A 19,124-nucleotide genomic window follows, 5' to 3' on the forward strand; every position below is an offset into this window, starting at 1 on the left:
AGGGAAGTCTGAGGATCGCACTGAGTGAACACCTTAAACAGGTAAACACACACTGGTATGACTGACACAAGGACTTCTGTTTGGTGATCATCTTTTGAGGCAGTGGCGTGCACAGACTTTTTAAAGGGCAGGGGCGAAAAGTAAAAAAAAGGTCACATATAACGCGTCCTCGTCACTGAAGAGGGCACTTTAGCACACGTTTAGGCTCCTAGAGGACACTTTAGCACATGTTTTGGCTCCTAGAGGACACTTTAGCACACGTTTTGGCTCCTAGAGGGCACTTTAGCACACGTTTTGCTCCTAGAGGACACTTTAGCACACGTTTAGGCTCGTAGAGAGCACTTTAACACACGTTTATGCTCCTAGAGGACACTTTAACACACGTTTTGGCTCCAGAGGACACTTTAGCACACGTTTATGCTCCTAGAGGACACTTTAGCACACGTTTAGGCTCCTAGAGGACACTTTAGTACACGTTTTGTCTCCTAGAGGACACTTTAGCACATGTTTTGGCTCCTAGAGGGCACTTTAGCACACGTTTATGCTCCTAGAAGACACTTTAGCACATGTTTTGGCTCCTAGAGGACACTTTAGCACACATTTTGGTTCCATGAGGGCACTTTAGCACACGTTTTGGCTTCTAGAGGACACTTTAACAAATGTTTTGGCTCCTAGAGGACACTTTAGCACACATTTTGGCCCCTAGAGGACACCTTGGCACAGGTTTAGGCTTCTAGAGGGCACTTTAGCACGCCTTTGTCAACAATTGCCCCCCCCCCCCGTGCACGCCTATGTTCTGAGGCACGTTTCTCTCTGCAGCGTAGAGAAGTAGCTAAAGCCGTGTTCTGCCTGGTGGTGATCTTCGCCCTGTGCTGGTTTCCACTTCATCTGAGTCGCCTGCTGAAGAGGACCGTCTACAAGTCCCATGACGCACACCGCTGCGAGCTGTTAAAGTAGGTGGAGAAACACACACAGCCACATTTCTCCTTCTCTGGTTGCAGCTTTACAGTGATGTCATTTCCTTATTGCTCTTCTCTTCCTTTTAAGTTTGTAATGTTGTCTCTCTCTTCTTCTTCTGTGGTCGCAGCTTCCTGTTGGTGCTCGACTACTTCAGCATCAACATGGCGACCATCAACTCCTGCATCAACCCCATAATCCTCTTCTTTGTCTCCAAGAAGTTCAAAAACTGCTTCAAGGTAAAAAGCGAGCGTGGCTGTGCTCTGCGGTCCGAGTGCCGATGATGGTGAATGTCAGAGTGACATCACAGCGAGGTCACGGGGTCAGAGGGCGTGAGACAACGAGAGGACAGAGAGACACTATCTAAATGTTTTGGGTTCTTGAGGACGGAGAGTGATAAACATAGAAAAGGTCGTGACCTTTGATAAAAGACTTGTGGGAAGTGACCAGAGACATGTTTGTTTAAAGGGGCACTCCACCGACTTTACACGAGTCAATCAGTCACAAAGAGATGATTAAGGACACAAAAGCACTAGAAATGATCCAAAGTGTCCACAGAGAGACAACAGGACTGGAAATAAACACAAAACAATTAGAAACATACACACAAGACAACCAAGAAGAGACAAGAAAAGACAAAAAAATAGATGCAGAACAACTAAAAAATGACCACAAGGAGGTGCAAAAGGACTAAAAATAGCCACATTGAAAAGTAAAAGATCTAAAAACAGATGCAAAATGATTAACAATAGAAGAAAACTCACCACAAACGGAAGAAAAACGACTAGAAAGAGATGGAAAATGACTAACAGACAAAACATGACCACACATGAAATGTAAAACATGCAAAATGACTCAAAAAGATGCAAAATGATTAGTAATAGATGCAAAACCACCACAAAAAGATGCAAAATGAGTAAAAATAGATGCAAAACCACCACAAAAAGATGCAAAATGACTAAAAATAGATGCAAAACCACCACAAAAATATGCAAAATGACTAACAATAGATGCAAAACCACCACAAACAGATGCAAAATGAGTAAAAATAGATGCAAAACCACCACAAAAAGATGCAAAATGACTTAAAATAGATGCAAAACCACCACAAAAAGATGCAAAATGACTAAAAATAGATGCAAAACCACCACAAAAAGATGCAAAATGACTAAAAATAGATGCAAAACTAGGGGGCTATGCTGTTGGTTGCATTATGGGAAATGTAGGCGCAGGTGTTGGAGGATATCTGGGTCTTTTGTTCATTGGTTTTTTTAAATGTGTCTCTGTGAACTTTATATGGAAGTGCACAACTAGATTGCCGGAGTACCCCTTTAATCAAACTGTCTGTCTGTCCCCTTGTCTGTCCCTCTGTCTGTCTGTCTCCTGTCTGTCTGTCCCTCTGCCTGTCCCTCTGTCCGTCAGTCCTGTCTGTGTTGTTGGTGTTATTCTGGCTCTCTCTCCAACAGCACGCTGCCTCTTCACCAGGGGACGAGCCTGCAGTACAAACACACGGACCACTGAGGGACGAGCCCCCACACTGAGGGACGAGCCCCCACACTGAGGGATGAGTCTCCAGTACTTACACACGGACCACTGAGGGACGAGCCCCCACACTGAGGGACGAGCCTACAGTACAAACACACGGACCACTGACGGACGAGCCCCCACACTGAGGGACGAGTCTCCAGTACATACACACGGACCACTGAGGGACGAGCCCCAACACTGAGGGACGAGCCTGCAGTACAAACACACGGACCACTGAGGGACGAGCCCCAACACTGAGGGACGAGCCTCCAGTACAAACACACGGACCACTGAGGGACGAGCCCCCACACTGAGACACTAGACACTTAACAACCACTTAACCATGTTAATGTTAGCCACGTCGTGTATTTATTATTGTGTTTCATATTTAAAAATATAACGTTAAAACTCCACCTGTAAATAAATGAAGTGGTTTTAAAACTCCTGTAAGGGAAGAAATATTATTTACATCCCAAAATATGAAAAATAGGGTTTAAAATGGGAATAAATGGAATTTAACAGGAATAAAGCGTTACGGGTCGTCACTACTTACTGTATTTAAAGGTGCACTGTACATAGATGATGAACAGAGGACACATTTCTGTATCTCTGATGATATCTCTGATGATTTCTTTCATTTATTATTATTTATTTCTGACGTTTATACATTTAATCAACACTATTTTAGCTCACAAACAAACAGATAAAGTCACAAATGTAGCTTAAATATGTGTATTACAAGTGTTTGCAGGCGTATCTGCATATATAAGCATTTATATCTGCTTATGAGAAAACAAATGTTTATATTTATGTCTGTGTATGAAAATATAAATACAGCAATCTGCAGTTTATTCCCGTTAATTTCCCCCGATATTCCCGTAACTTTGCACCCGTTATGAAACTAACGATGTTTATTTCAACTATTATTTTTATTTTGTTTTTGTTGTTTATTTGTGACAATGTTTGTGTTTTATTGTTTCATATTGTTCCTTTTCTCTTTTTTTATTATTATTATTGTTTTGGTGTAGATCCGATAATAAATAAAGGATAAATTGGGACTAAAATACTCCAGATGTCGACATTAACACACACTTTTTTTCCTGCCGTTTAGAAATTAATTTTAATAAATAAATGTAAAAATAAGTAAATTAATAAATGAAGATTAAAATATCTGGATCATAATAAATACAGCTTTAAAATGATTAATTAAATTATTTTATATTTTTTAGTCTAATTGTTTCCTCTCCATTTAGTCAGGTTTTAATTTAATTGTAATTTATTAATATTAAAAAAACAAATTTGATTTTTGTTCCTGGCATTTAGATTTTTATTTTTATAAATAAATATAAAAAGAAGTAAATTGAAAATGAAGATTAAATTATCTGGTTCATAATAAATACACTTTAAAATGACTAATTTATTTAATTTACAGTTGTTTCCTCTCCTTTTAATCAGGTTTAATTGTCTTTTAATTTATTATTAATTAAAAAAAACAAAGTTTATTTATTCCTCCGTGTTTTTTTCCTGGCGTTTTTATTTTTATTTTTATAAATTAAAATATAAAAAATAATATAAAAAAATTATAATATAAAAATTTGATTTTTGTTTTCCTGGTGTTTAGATTTTAATGTTTATAAATAAATATAAAAATAAGTACATTAATAAATGAAGATTAAAACATTTTGTTCTTAATAAATAAAGTTTTTAAATTATAAATTAATTTATTTTACATGTTTAAGTTTAATTGTTTCCTCTCCATTTAGTCAGGTTTAATTGTAATTTAATTATAATTTATTGATATTAAAAAACAAAGTTGATTTTAGTTGCTTCCGTTTATATTTTTGTAAATAAAATGTAAAAATAATAAAAATCATTCAAATACCTTTGGATGAAGATAATTAGATTCCCGCGCTCCTGCTCCTCCTCCTCGTCCTCGTGACGCGGGCGCGTAAACACCGGGGAGCAGGGAGCACAAACAGCCGGGAACAGGGAGCCCAAACCCGTACAGCTGCAGCCCGAGACCCCGGCCCCTCCGCGTAGAACGGGTCAACGGACGGATGTGATCGATCCGGGTCCGGTCTGAGCGGAACACACGGTAACAGCGTGTGTGTGTGTGTGTGTGTGTGTTTGCGTGTGTGTGTGTGTATGGCGCGCGCGGTGGGGCGGTGGATGGATGCGTTGCCTGGTAACAGAAACTGGACCGAGAGAGAAAAACAGGCCAACCGTCACTGTGCATGAGCTTCATCTCTAACGGTCCGAATATTTGAATATTTAACGTTAATTATGTATTTTATTTCTGCTACTTACTGTTTTAAACACGATAAAAATCTCTATATTTGGTATTTTATCCAGTTTTTAGCGAAAAATACACTTAATGAAACAGCATTTTTCCTTTTAACGGTCCAAATATTTGAATATTTAACGTAAAATCACCGTTTAATCAAGTTTTACAACAGTTTTCACAGTCTAGTGTATTTTATTAATGAAACTAGCTTACTTGTTGTTACTGTCTAGTCGATAAAATGGCAATATATGATATTTGTATCCAATGTTAGCGAAAAATACACTTAATGAATCAGCATTTTCCCTTTTAACGGTTCAAATATTTGAATATTTAACGTCAAATCACCGTTTAATCAAGTTTCACATCTGTTTTCACAGTCTGGTGTATTTTAGTAATGAAACTAGCTTACTTGTTTTTAACGTCTTGTGTCTAGACGATAAAATGTTCATATTTTATATTTTTTAGCTAGTAACTAGCTAAACATACACTTAATGAATCAGCATTTTTCCCTTTAACGGTCCAAATATTTGAATATTTAACGTCAAATCATAATTAACGTTATTATTGTTTTTATTTCTGTAACTTACTGTTTTAAAAGACGATAAAATGTCAATATTTAATATTTTTATCAAGTTATTAGCTAAACATACACTTAATGAATCAGCATTTTTCCCTTTTAATGGTCCGAATATTTGAATATTTAACGTCAAATCACTGTTTAATCAAGTTTTACAACAGTTTTCACAGTCTGGTGTATTTTATTAATGAAACTAGCTTAGTTGTTGTTACTGTCTAGTGTCTAGACGATAAAATGCCTATATTTTATATTTTTAGCTAGTTATTAGCTAAACATACACTTAATGAATCAGCATTTTCCCTTTTAACGGTCCAAATTTTTTAATATTTAACGTCAAATCATAATTAACGTTAATCAAGTATTTTATTTCTGCAACATAGGCCTACTGTTTTAAAGACGATAAAATGTCAATATTTAATATTTTTATCAAGTTATTAGCTAAACATACACTTAATGAATCAGCATTTTTTTCCTTTTTAACGGTCCAAATATTTGAATATTTAAGGTCAAATCACCGTTTAATCAAATTTCACATCAGTTTTCACAGTCTGGTGTATTTTATTAATGAAACTAGCTTAGTTGTTGTTACTGTCTAGTGTCTAGTCGATAAAATGCCTATATTTTATATTTTTAGCTAGTTATTAGCTAAACATACACTTAATGAATCAGCATTTTTCCATTTTAACGGTCCAAATATTTGAATATTTAACGTCAAATCATAATTAAATCAAGTATTATGTGTCTGTAACTTACTGCTTTTACTGTTTAGTCGATAAAATGTCAATATTTAATATTTTTATCCAGTTTTTAGCGAAAAATACACTTAATGAATCAGCATTTTCCCCTTTTAGTGTATTTTATTAATTGAACTAGCCTACTTGTTGTCACTGTCTAGTTGATAAAATGTCCATATTTGATATTTTTATCCAGTTTTAGCTAAAAAATACACTTAATGAATCAGATTTCGTACCTGACAGGTGTTGTACCTAGCAGGTGTTGTGTTGTACCTGACAAGTTTTGTACCTGACAGGTTTTGTGTTGTACCTGACAGGTGTTGTGTTGTACCTGACAAGTTTTGTACCTGACAGGTTTTGTGTTGTACCTGACAGGTGTTGTGTTGTACCTGACAGGTGTTGTGATGTACCTGACAGGTGTTGTGTTGTACCTGACAGGTGTTGTGTTGTACCTGACAGGTGTTGTGTTGTACCTGACAGGTGTTGTGATGTACCTGACAGGTGTTGTGTTGTACCTGACAGGTGTTGTGATGTACCTGACAGGTGTTGTGTTGTACCTGACGGATGTTGTGTTGTACCTGAAAGGTTTTGTGTTGTACCTGACAGGTGTTGTGATGTACCTGACAGGTGTTGTGATGTACCTGACAGGTGTTGTGATGTACCTGACAGTTGTTGTGATGTACCTGACAGGTGTTGTGATGTACCTGACAGGTGTTGTATTGTACCTGACAGGTGTTGTGATGTCGTACCTGACAGGTGTCGTGTTGTTGTACCTGACAGGTGTTGTGTTGTACCTGACAGGTGTTGTGATGTTGTACCTGACAGGTGTTGTGTTGTCGTACCTGACAGGTGTTGTTGTGTCGTACCTGACAGGTGTTGTGTTGTACCTGACAGGTGTTGTGTTGTACCTGACAGGTGTTGTGATGTTGTACCTGACAGGTGTTGTGTTGTCGTACCTGACAGGTGTTGTTGTGTCGTACCTGACAGGTGTTGTGATGTTGTACCTGACAGGTGTTGTGATGTTGTACCTGACAGGTGTTGTGATGTCGTACCTGACAGGTGTTGTGTTGTGCCTGACAGGTGTTGTGATGTCGTACCTGACAGGTGTTGTGATGTACCTGACAGGTGTTGTTGTGTCGTACCTGACAGGTGTTGTGTTGTACCTGACAGGTGTTGTGTTGTCGTACCTGACAGGTGTTGTGTTGTACCTGACAGGTGTGGTCTGGTGGAGGATGTGCCTGTAGCCGTCTGAGGGTGAAGCAGCCATCATGCCGTGTTCCTGTGCAGAGTGGAGGAGGTGGATCCGCCCGCTGGTCCTGGTTCTGTACGCTCTTCTGCTGGTGGCCGTGCTGCCGCTCTGCATCTGGGAGCTGCAGAAAGACAAGGTACACTTTATTTACGCATCACCTCCACGCGACGATGGAGGCGTAGCTAGCTGGCGCGTGCTAACACTATGAGCGTCACATGCAACCTAACGTCTGTCTTTGTCTCTGCAGGTGGGGACTCACAGTAAAGCCTGGTTCATTGCTGGAGTGTTTGTTTTTCTCACCATCCCAATCTCCCTGTGGGGGATCCTGCAGCACATGGTGCACTTCACCCAGCCGGAGCTGCAGAGGCCCATCATCAGGTGCTCACCTTTACCGTTACTTTAGAGGAACAGTGCGAGTCAGACAACAGAAACACACAACGTCTGAAAGTGAAGAATGAATTTTTCTCGTCTTCCAGGTTGCTGTCAGTTATGAAGTGTGTCCCGTGCTCTTTTTCAGCATGAATTTACATCAAATACGCATCGAGACAGTTTTTTTTCGTGTAACAACCTTTGACGGAGAAATCCAGGAGAGAGGCTAACAGCCGGACGTGGCTAACAGTGGTTAGCTCGGGGCAGTGCGGTGAAGGCATTCAAAACTTGCCTTGTTGTTGAATTGTGCGATACAAATAAACTTTCCTTGCCTTACGATCTTTAGCAAAAGGCTAGGTCTGTGTTGACAGGCTGTTCACACCCTTTCAAAATAAGAGTTCCGGGTCCAAACAGAAACAACGGTACAATCAGGATCACCTCTTTCATCAGTTAGACGTCTTTTTCATCCAGAAGAAAGAGGTCAAATGACAATTAGGTTGTTTTTTAAACTCAGATCTGTTCAAACAACGAGGAACACGACACTGCAGTGTTGTAGAAATACAAGGCTTGGACCCAGAAATCATATTTTGAAAGGGTGTTAGGTCGATAATTTCCTTCTTGACCTGAACTCCAGTGCATTCAGTGATCGACTTGTGTGTGTAGGGACTCTTCTCATGCTGCTGCAGAGGTTTGGTGTTATTTTCAGCAGTATTAGTGGTTAAAAAAGACCTTTGAATGGTTCAGTGTTGTCTGCAATGACTCTCCAGGATTTCTCTGTTAATATTTGATCAATGAAAGAAACGTCTCCATGGCTCATTTATGTATATTCAGAACTAAAACGACCCCGGGGGCCATTTTAACGCTTGTCTCTCTCCACCAGAATACTGTGGATGGTGCCCATCTACAGTTTAGACAGCGTGAGTCACACACACACACACACACACACACACACACACACACACACACACACACACACACACACACACACACACACACACACACACACACACACACACACACACACACACACACACACACACACACACACACACACACACACACACACACACACACACACACACACACACACACACACACACACACACACACACACACACAGATCTAGTGTCCACTCTATTACATTATGTTACCCTGGCAACAGAGCTTAATTAGAGGCAGTGGGACATTGTCACAAGACCAGAGGTAGAGTTAGACACACACACACACACACACACACACACACACACACACACACACACACACACACACACACACACACACACACACACACACACACACACACACACACACACACACACACACACACACACACACACACACACACACACACACACACACACACACACACACACACACACACACACACACACACACACACACACACACACACACGTGCTGTTGTTGTCAGTTAACTTAGTTACAGTTAATGTGATGATGGTATTCTCTCTCTCCCCCTCTCTGTCTCTTTCCCTCTCTCCCTCTCTCCCTCCCTCCTCACGTCCACGTGTCTGTCTCCCGTCCCCAGTGGTTGGCGCTGCGGTATCCCAGCCTGGCCATCTACGTGGACACGTGCAGGGAGTGCTATGAGGCCTATGTCATCTACAACTTCCTGATGTTCCTGCTGAGCTTCCTGAGTAACCAGTACCCCAGCCTGGTGCTGATGCTGGAGGTCCAGCAGCAGCAGCCGCACCTGCCGCCGCTCTGCTGCTGCCCGCCGTGGCCCATGGGCGAGTAAGAGGCGGGCGGGGCCACTGTGTGATGGAGGGATGTGTGGCTGGAGGTGACACTGTTCCTCTCTCTCTCTCTCTCTCTCTCTGTCAGGGTGCTGCTGTTCAGGTGCAAACTGGGAGTCCTCCAGTATACAGTGGTCAGACCCGTAACCACGGTGATAGCCCTGTAAGTTCACTAATGGCAACGTTCACATCCTGGAAGAACTGACCACGATCTTTTCTGTGGTGCCACATACATAGAGTGTGGTCTTTACCTACTCTGTAAAGTGTCCTGAGATAACTTTTGCTATGATTTGGCAAAATAAATTGAATTGAATCTGAAAATTAGAAACAAAATGATTAAAATAGATGCAAAATGACTGAAAATAGATGCAAAACTAACTCAAAATGACTAAAAAGATGCTACAAAATGACTAAAATAGACTCAAAATGACTAAAATAGACTCAAAATGACTAAAAATAGGCACAAATAGACACCAAACAGCCGTAAAACATCCCAAATTGAATCTGAGGCGCCGCCCGTAACCACAGAGGCAGCGGCGGCGTTGCCGTTGTCATCAAAGCGTCTCTTTCTGTCCGCAGCATCTGTCAGCTCTGTGGCGTTTACGACGAAGCCAACTTCAGCTTCAGGAACGCCTGGTCCTACCTGGTCATCATCAACAACATATCTCAGCTGGTAAAGACGCACACACACGCACACACACGCACACACACACACACACACTCTCCTGTTGCATGATGGGATGTCTGTCTTCTCACAGTTTGCCATGTACTGTCTGCTGTTGCTGTACCGAGCGCTCAGAGAAGAGCTGACTCCCATCAGACCCGTGGGGAAGTTCCTCTGCGTCAAACTGGTCGTGTTCGTCTCCTTCTGGTAAGAACTCAAACACACACACAGAAAATGTGAGTGGGGTTTCCAACGACGGCGTTTTAGGGCCACGTATGAAAAAAATAAACAAATTATGGACGATTTAGGGGGGTAATAATTAGAGTACTTGGCCCTAATACAAGTTTCTGTATTCTTCTTTAATTTAACGTCAGAGTCAAGTTTCTTTTCACTCTTCTAATGAAAACCTCTCTGTGCAGGCAGGCCGTCTTCATAGCGTTCCTGGTGAAGGTCGGCGTGATCTCGGACACGCACACCTGGGACTGGGACAGCGTGGAGGCCGTGGCCACCGGGCTGCAGGTGAACGCACAGTTATCAACAAATAAAACACGTTACGGGATTCACACGGAGCTCAGAGTCTCAGTGTTTGACTTAAACCTACGTACGCTCAGAACTGCCATCCTCGCTATTATCATCATCATCATTATCATTGTTATTGTTGTTATTATTATTATTATTGTTGTTATTATTATTTGTTATCTTGAGTCTCAAACGGCCCAGACTGAGTTTAAGGGCGCACTCACACTGTCCTTCTGCACCGGGGCCAAAACAGGTTTCACGGGTAAAGTCTGGTTCCTTTGACCAGTGTGAGTGCAACCGTACCGCGTCTAGGAGCGGCACGCTTGTCGTCCACGGCCCATTTGGGAGAGGTGGGCTTTAGTAAAGCACGTTTGCACATGTACGAGCACGAGCGTGCGCACGTGTACGAGCACGAGGCCTACGGCGGTTCTGAGGTCATTTCCTGTGCGCCTGTTGGGACGTAGAAAAAAGAAGGAGGGACCATGCGCGGACATTTCAAACAATGGCGGTGAAAGGTTCACGTTGGTGTGATGCGGAGGTGGAGTGTTTACTGCAGATTTGGTCGATGAAAGGATTCAAAAACAGTCGACAAGACGCACAAAAACTCCGAGGTCTACGGAAAGATCTGGAAACAAAGCCACGCATCGCCATGACGTCATCAATGCGTGTGACGTGTTACAGCGTGATGACGTATAGGCAGCAAGAAGCATTCTCCGAGGCCCAGGTAGTGTGAGTACAAACGGGCCTGGAGGGGAGGACAAGGACCCTAAAGCACGGGGCACGGGACGGAGGCACAGTGGGAGGGCGCCCTGAGGTGACGTTAGCGTAAAGATGCACGTGAGACTGCGCCTGGGCATCAAGATACGGTGTTGACAAAGAGTGTATTTAAATATACCCAGAAACAAGATTACTTGAATTATACTCAACAATAAGTTTAAATCTTGTGACCTTTGTACCTTTAAATTACAAAATAAAATACCAGTATACATGCTAACGTGTTAGCTTAGCTTCAGATGAACCTGAACTGAAAACAAAAGTAAATTAGTGATTTTTTCGAGTCCTTTGTTTCACGTTTTCATGTCTTTTCTTTCATTTTTGGATCTGAAACGTTTGAGTTGAGGAAATCTGCGACTACAGACACAAACCTGAGCAATATTTCAAAGTAAAAGTCCTGTGCACTAGGGTTTCAGAGTACTCCTGATCTCCGATGAAGTTTAGAAGTAACAGGAGGTTCTTTAATAATATAATTTCTTTTCTATTTAACCAATTTCTCTCCCGCCACAGGATTTCATCATCTGCATAGAAATGTTCCTGGCTGCCATCGCTCACCACTACACCTTCACCTACAAACCCTACGTACAGGTAAACATCTGCTTTTCTATCTTATATGATAAAATATAATATGATATATGATACAAAACATGCTCTGATGTGATCCAGGAAGCTGAGGAGGGCTCGTGTTTCGACAGTTTCCTGGCCATGTGGGATTTCTCTGACATCAGAGCTGATGTCACGGAGCAGGTCCGTCACGCAGGTGAGCGTCTCAGGCTCATTATGGATTATTGATTTTGTCAAACGCATCAATAAAAAGGAGCCTGACCCCAAGTGAAGGAGTTCAAGTACCTCTGGATCTTGTTCACGAGTGAGGGGACGATGGAGCGTGAGTTTGGCCGGAGAATCGGAGCAGCGGGGGCGGAGCTGCAGTCGCTCTACCGCACCGTTGTGATGAAAAGAGAACTGAGGAAGACAAAGCTCTGGATCTACCCTCAGTCCTGGTTCCTACCCTCACCTGTGGTCATGAAAGCTGGGTCAGGACCCAAAGAACCAGGTCCAGGTCCAAGCGTGTGAAATGTGTTTCCTCAGGAGGGGGGCTGGAGTCTCCCTTAGAGAGAGGGGGAGAAGTTCAGCATCCGTGAGGAACTCGGAGTAGAGCCGCTGCTCCTTTGCGTTGAAAGGAGCCAGTTGAGGTGGTTCAGGATCATCTGGTAAGGATGAACCCTGGGCGCCTCCCTAGGGAGGTGTTCCAGGCACGTCCAGCTGGGAGGAGGCCTCGGGGAAGACCCAGGACCAGGTGGAGAGATTAGATCTCCACACTGGCCTGGGAACGCCTCAGGATCCCCCAGTTAGAGCTGGTTAATGTGGCCCGGGAAAGGGAAGTTTGGGGTCCCCTGCTGGAGCTGCTGCGCCCGAGACCTGATCCAGGATAAGAGGCTGAAGATGAGATGAGATCAATAGAAGGGAATGTGTGAATACAACCTGTTTGTATTCCGTTATTTAAAGCGATTTTCACGTGTTTTATTACTTTTAATAAAATTTGTGTAAAAAAAAAAAAACATTCTCCGCTGAGATGTGACGTAAATGTCCTAGAAAACAATAATAAAGTCATTTTCTCACCTTTCTCCAGGTCGTACGTTCCTGGGTCGTCCCAACAAGATGTACTTCGGCGCGGCGGCTCGACCCGAACACACCGAGCACACGGGCCTCCTCACGGCGTCCTCCCAGGACCCCGTCGCCGCGGCAACCACGTCCATGCCCCCCTCCCCGTCCTCCAGCGGGCGGTACCAAGGCCTCGGACACACCTCCGCCCCTCACTCCATCTCCGCCCCCGCGGGGTTCACCTCCTCGTCCTGGGACGACGACAGCGACGGCGGCTCACCCCCGGAGGCGGGCGGCGCCCAGTGAACCCGTAACCACCCGTTCGTGTCGCGGTGACACAGAAACTTCCTCTGAACTCTCGTCGACGTGGAAAAGAAGCAAAGTGTGGACGTCAGCGCCGTGTTTGTGGAGTGTTTTTAACCTAAATGTTGAAATCTGTGTTTGGAGGAGGAGCTTTGACGATGTTGTGGTTTGACGCCCGCGGTGCTGAAGTGCCCTCGAGCCCAGTTTGTTCTAATTCATCCTAAATAAACACGTCACATCCAGTCACCAGAGACTGACGGGTCACTTCCTGTCGACGGACGCCCGCGGACACAACCTGAGCCGTGATTGGCTGATGCATCTGTTTGCACCTGTGGAGGGTTGAAGCTGTGGAATCAGACACATTAATAATAATAATAATAATATTAAAAATAACCATAAATGTGACTGATATTACAGGTTTAATAAGCTTTATTTTACTTTTGTTTTATATATTTTTAAATGTTTTTATTTTTGCATGTTTTATTTGTTTATTTACCTCTTATTTACTTTGTCATTTCTTTCTTTTTAATATTATTTTTGGTAAATTTAAAGACATATTTGATTAATTTGATTACTTTACTTCTTAATTTCCCATTTTCTTATGATTTTAAATGCATATTTTAATTGTTGTCTCCACGTCTTTATGTATTATTTCCTTTATAAACACACTTTTCTTTACGCCTACATCTCTTTTTAACGTTATTTGTGTTTATTTAATGTCACAGTAACTTAATAATCAGTCCATTTATTTATGTAATTCAAAAACAATCATACATAATCCATAGTTACACTTGTTTTCCTGCACTAGATGAAACTAAAGCTCCGTAAAAACCATCAGGACACTTTGATTTCCTCAGAGCTCGTGAACAGAGGAGTCTGAAGAAGCTTCCTGTTTGTTTCTCTTCACTCTTTTACCATTAAAAGTGTTTTTTTAGGTAAAAACGGACAAAATCCGACACGTTCAACGACATTTCAACAGGAACACGGACGTTTCAGCTTCACGTCGCTGAAAAACCATCAGGACGGCAGCATTACGGGTGTTTGTTCATATATAATAAATAAATATAATAAAGAGCTTCAGCTTCATGTCTGGAAACCTCCTCATGGACGGGACACAACAGGACTAAAACCAGACAAAACAGGACTAAAACCAGACACAACAGGACTAAAACCAGACAAAACAGGACTAAAACCAGACACAACAGGACTAAAACCAGACACAGCAGGACTAAAACCAGACACAACAGGACTAAAACCAGACACAACAGGACTAAAACCAGACACAACAGGACTAAAACCAGACACAACAGGACTAAAACCAGACACAACAGGACTAAAACCAGACACAACAGGACTAAAACCAGACACAACAGGACTAAAACCAGACACAACAGGACTAAAACCAGACACAACAGGACTAAAACCAGACGCAACAGGACTAAAACCAGACACAACAGGACTAAAACCAGACACAACAGGACTAAAACCAGACACAACAGGACTAAAACCAGACACAACAGGACTAAAACCAGACGCAACAGGACTAAAACCAGACGCAACAGGACTAAAACCAGACACAACAGGACTAAAACCAGACACAACAAGACTAAAACCAGACACAACAAGACTAAAACCAGACACAACAGGACTAAAACCAGACACAACAGGACTAAAACCAGACACAACAAGACTAAAACCAGACACAACAGGACTAAAACCAGACACAACAGGACTAAAACCAGACACAGCAGGACTAAAACCAGACACAACAGGACTAAAACCAGACACAACAGGACTAAAACCAGACACAACAGGACTAAAACCAGACACAACAGGACTAAAACCAGACAAAACAGGACTAAAACCAGACACAACAGGACTAAAACCAGACACAACAGGACTGAAACCAGACACAACAGGACTAAAACCAGACTCAACAGGACTAAAACCAGACACAACAGGTCTGAAACCAGACACAACAGGACTAAAACCAGACACAACAGGACTAAAACCAGACACAACAGGACTAAAACCAGACACAACAAGACTAAAACCAGACACAACAGGACTAAAACCAGACACAACAGGACTAAAACGAGACACAGCAGGACTAAAACCAGACACAACAGGACTAAAACCAGACACAACAGGACTAAAACCAGACAAAACAGGACTAAAACCAGACACAACAGGACTAAAACCAGACAAAACAGGACTAAAACCAGACACAACAGGACTAAAACCAGACACAACAGGACTGAAACCAGACACAACAGGACTAAAACCAGACTCAACAGGACTAAAACCAGACACAACAGGTCTGAAACCAGACACAACAGGACTAAAACCAGACACAACAGGACTAAAACCAGACAAAACAGGACTAAAACCAGACACAACAGGACTAAAACCAGACACAACAGGACTAAAACGAGACACAACAGGACTAAAACCAGACACAACAGGTCTGAAACCAGACACAACAGGACTAAAACCAGACACAACAGGACTAAAACCAGACAACAGGACTAAAACCAGACACAACAGGACTAAAACCAGACACAACAGGACTAAAACCAGACGCAACAGGACTAAAACCAGACGCAACAGGACTAAAACCAGACACAACAGGACTAAAACCAGACACAACAAGACTAAAACCAGACACAACAAGACTAAAACCAGACACAACAGGACAAAAACCAGACACAACAGGACTAAAACCAGACACAACAAGACTAAAACCAGACACAACAGGACTAAAACCAGACACAACAGGACTAAAACCAGACACAGCAGGACTAAAACCAGACACAACAGGACTAAAACCAGACACAACAGGACTAAAACCAGACAAAACAGGACTAAAACCAGACACAACAGGACTAAAACCAGACAAAACAGGACTAAAACCAGACACAACAGGACTAAAACCAGACACAACAGGACTGAAACCAGACACAACAGGACTAAAACCAGACTCAACAGGACTAAAACCAGACACAACAGGTCTGAAACCAGACACAACAGGACTAAAACCAGACACAACAGGACTAAAACCAGACACAACAGGACTAAAACCAGACACAACAAGACTAAAACCAGACACAACAGGACTAAAACCAGACTCAACAGGACTAAAACCAGACTCAACAGGACTAAAACCAGACACAACAGGTCTGAAACCAGACACAACAGGACTAAAACCAGACACAACAGGACTAAAACCAGACACAACAGGACTAAAACCAGACACAACAAGACTAAAACCAGACACAACAGGACTAAAACCAGACACAACAGGACTAAAACGAGACACAGCAGGACTAAAACCAGACACAACAGGACTAAAACCAGACACAACAGGACTAAAACCAGACAAAACAGGACTAAAACCAGACACAACAGGACTAAAACCAGACAAAACAGGACTAAAACCAGACACAACAGGACTAAAACCAGACACAACAGGACTGAAACCAGACACAACAGGACTAAAACCAGACTCAACAGGACTAAAACCAGACACAACAGGTCTGAAACCAGACACAACAGGACTAAAACCAGACACAACAGGACTAAAACCAGACAAAACAGGACTAAAACCAGACACAACAGGACTAAAACCAGACACAACAGGACTAAAACCAGACACAACAGGACTAAAACCAGACAAAACAGGACTAAAACCAGACACAACAGGACTAAAACCAGACAAAACAGGACTAAAACCAGACACAACAGGACTAAAACCAGACGCAACAGGACTAAAACCAGACGCAACAGGACTAAAACCAGACGCAACAGGACTAAAACCAGACACAACAGGACTAAAACCAGACACAACAGGACTAAAACCAGACGCAACAGGACTAAAACCAGACGCAACAGGACTAAAACCAGACACAACAGGACTAAAACCAGACACAACAAGACTAAAACCAGACACAACAAGACTAAAACCAGACACAACAGGACTAAAACCAGACACAACAGGACTAAAACCAGACACAACAAGACTAAAACCAGACACAACAGGACTAAAACCAGACACAACAGGACTAAAACGAGACACAGCAGGACTAAAACCAGACACAACAGGACTAAAACCAGACACAACAGGACTAAAACCAGACAAAACAGGACTAAAACCAGACACAACAGGACTAAAACCAGACAAAACAGGACTAAAACCAGACACAACAGGACTAAAACCAGACACAACAGGACTGAAACCAGACACAACAGGACTAAAACCAGACTCAACAGGACTAAAACCAGACACAACAGGTCTGAAACCAGACACAACAGGACTAAAACCAGACACAACAGGACTAAAACCAGACACAACAGGACTAAAACCAGACACAACAAGACTAAAACCAGACACAACAGGACTAAAACCAGACACAACAGGACTAAAACGAGACACAGCAGGACTAAAACCAGACACAACAGGACTAAAACCAGACACAACAGGTCTGAAACCAGACACAACAGGACTAAAACCAGACAACAGGACTAAAACCAGACACAACAGGACTAAAACCAGACACAACAGGACTAAAACCAGACGCAACAGGACTAAAACCAGACACAACAGGACTAAAACCAGACACAACAGGACTAAAACCAGACAACAGGACTAAAACCAGACACAGAAGGACTAAAACCAGACACAACAGGACTAAAACCAGACACAACAGGACTAAAACCAGACACAACAAGACTAAAACCAGACACAACAGGACTTAAACCAGACACAACAGGACTTAAACCAGACACAACAGGACTAAAACCAGACACAACAGGACTAAAACCAGACACAACAGGACTTAAACCAGACACAACAGGACTAAAACCAGACACAACAGGACTAAAACCAGACACAACAGGACTAAAACCAGACACAACTATTTAACTAGCTGTAAAACCGACTCAAAAGGACAAAAAATAGAAACAAAATGAGTTAAATTGATGTAAAACAGACGTAACAAGACTTAAACTAGACACAAGTATTAAACTAGCTGTAAAACCAACTCAAAATTACTTAAAATAGATGCAAAATGATTAGAGATGTAAAATGACTTAAAATAGATGTAAAAACCAACTCAAAATGACTTAAAATAGATGTAAAAACCAACTCAAAATGACTTAAAATAGATGTAAAAACCAACTCAAAATGACTTAAAATAGATGTAAAAACCAACTCAAAATGACTTAAAATAGATGTAAAAACCAACTCAGACCATGAAATAGATGTAAAAACTAACTCAAAATGACTTAAAATACAGAACATTTCCTAAACTAGATGCAAAACTAACTCAAAAGAAGCTACAAAAAATGACTCAAATAGCTGCAAAATAAATTAAAATGGACGTAAAACTAATTAAAAATGACTTAAATAGACACAATTATTGAACTAGCTGTAAAACTAACTCAAAGACTAAAAAATAGACTCAAAATGTCTGAAAATAGATGCAAAACTATCTCAAAATGACTCAAAATAGACGCAAAACTATCTCAAAATGACTAAAAATAGATGCAAAACTATCTCAAAATGACTTAAAATAGATGTAAAATAGACTCAAAATGATGTAAAATAGACACAAAATGACTGAAAATAGATGTAAAATAGACTCAAAATGACTAAAATAGATGTAAAATAGACTCAAAATGACTAAAAATAGACTCAAAATGACTTAAAATAGATGCAAAATAGACACAAAATGACTGAAAATAGACTCAAAATGACTAAAATAGACTCAAAATGACTTAAAATAGATGCAAAATGACAAAATAGACTCAAAA

At 41.6% G+C, this 19,124-nt stretch overlaps 2 protein-coding genes across 2 annotated transcripts in view; both read left to right on the forward strand.

Annotated features, from left to right (window-relative positions):
• LOC310963918 (endothelin receptor type B-like) overlaps positions 1-2,478 on the forward strand; it is a gene marked incomplete at both ends in the record, with an annotated part of 6,757 nt that extends 4,279 nt beyond the window's left edge. Inside the window, 4 exons of the mRNA XM_083936875.1 lie at positions 1-41; positions 820-953; positions 1,088-1,196; positions 2,380-2,478. The exon at positions 1-41 is cut by the window's left edge and continues 112 nt beyond it. Of these exons, the coding sequence (XP_083793001.1) occupies positions 1-41; positions 820-953; positions 1,088-1,196; positions 2,380-2,478 (383 nt within the window). The remainder of the gene's footprint in view (positions 42-819; positions 954-1,087; positions 1,197-2,379) is intronic.
• Positions 2,479-4,460: 1,982 nt separating this feature from the next.
• Positions 4,461-13,316, forward strand: LOC310964034 (transmembrane protein 184C-like; the record flags this gene model as incomplete). The annotated part of the gene is made up of 12 exons (XM_083937012.1): positions 4,461-4,579; positions 7,295-7,464; positions 7,576-7,706; positions 8,578-8,614; positions 9,244-9,449; positions 9,540-9,614; positions 10,031-10,124; positions 10,210-10,322; positions 10,535-10,634; positions 11,919-11,996; positions 12,075-12,168; positions 13,039-13,316. The coding sequence occupies exons 2-12, from the start codon at positions 7,348-7,350 to the stop codon at positions 13,314-13,316; spliced, it is 1,323 nt and encodes a 440-aa protein (XP_083793138.1). The 5' UTR covers positions 4,461-4,579; positions 7,295-7,347.
• Between the last annotated feature and the right edge of the window lie 5,808 nt (positions 13,317-19,124).

Source organism: Echiichthys vipera (genome assembly GCF_963691815.1).
Source record: "Echiichthys vipera genome assembly, chromosome: 22".
NCBI classification, from domain to species: Eukaryota; Metazoa; Chordata; class Actinopteri; order Perciformes; family Trachinidae; genus Echiichthys; species Echiichthys vipera.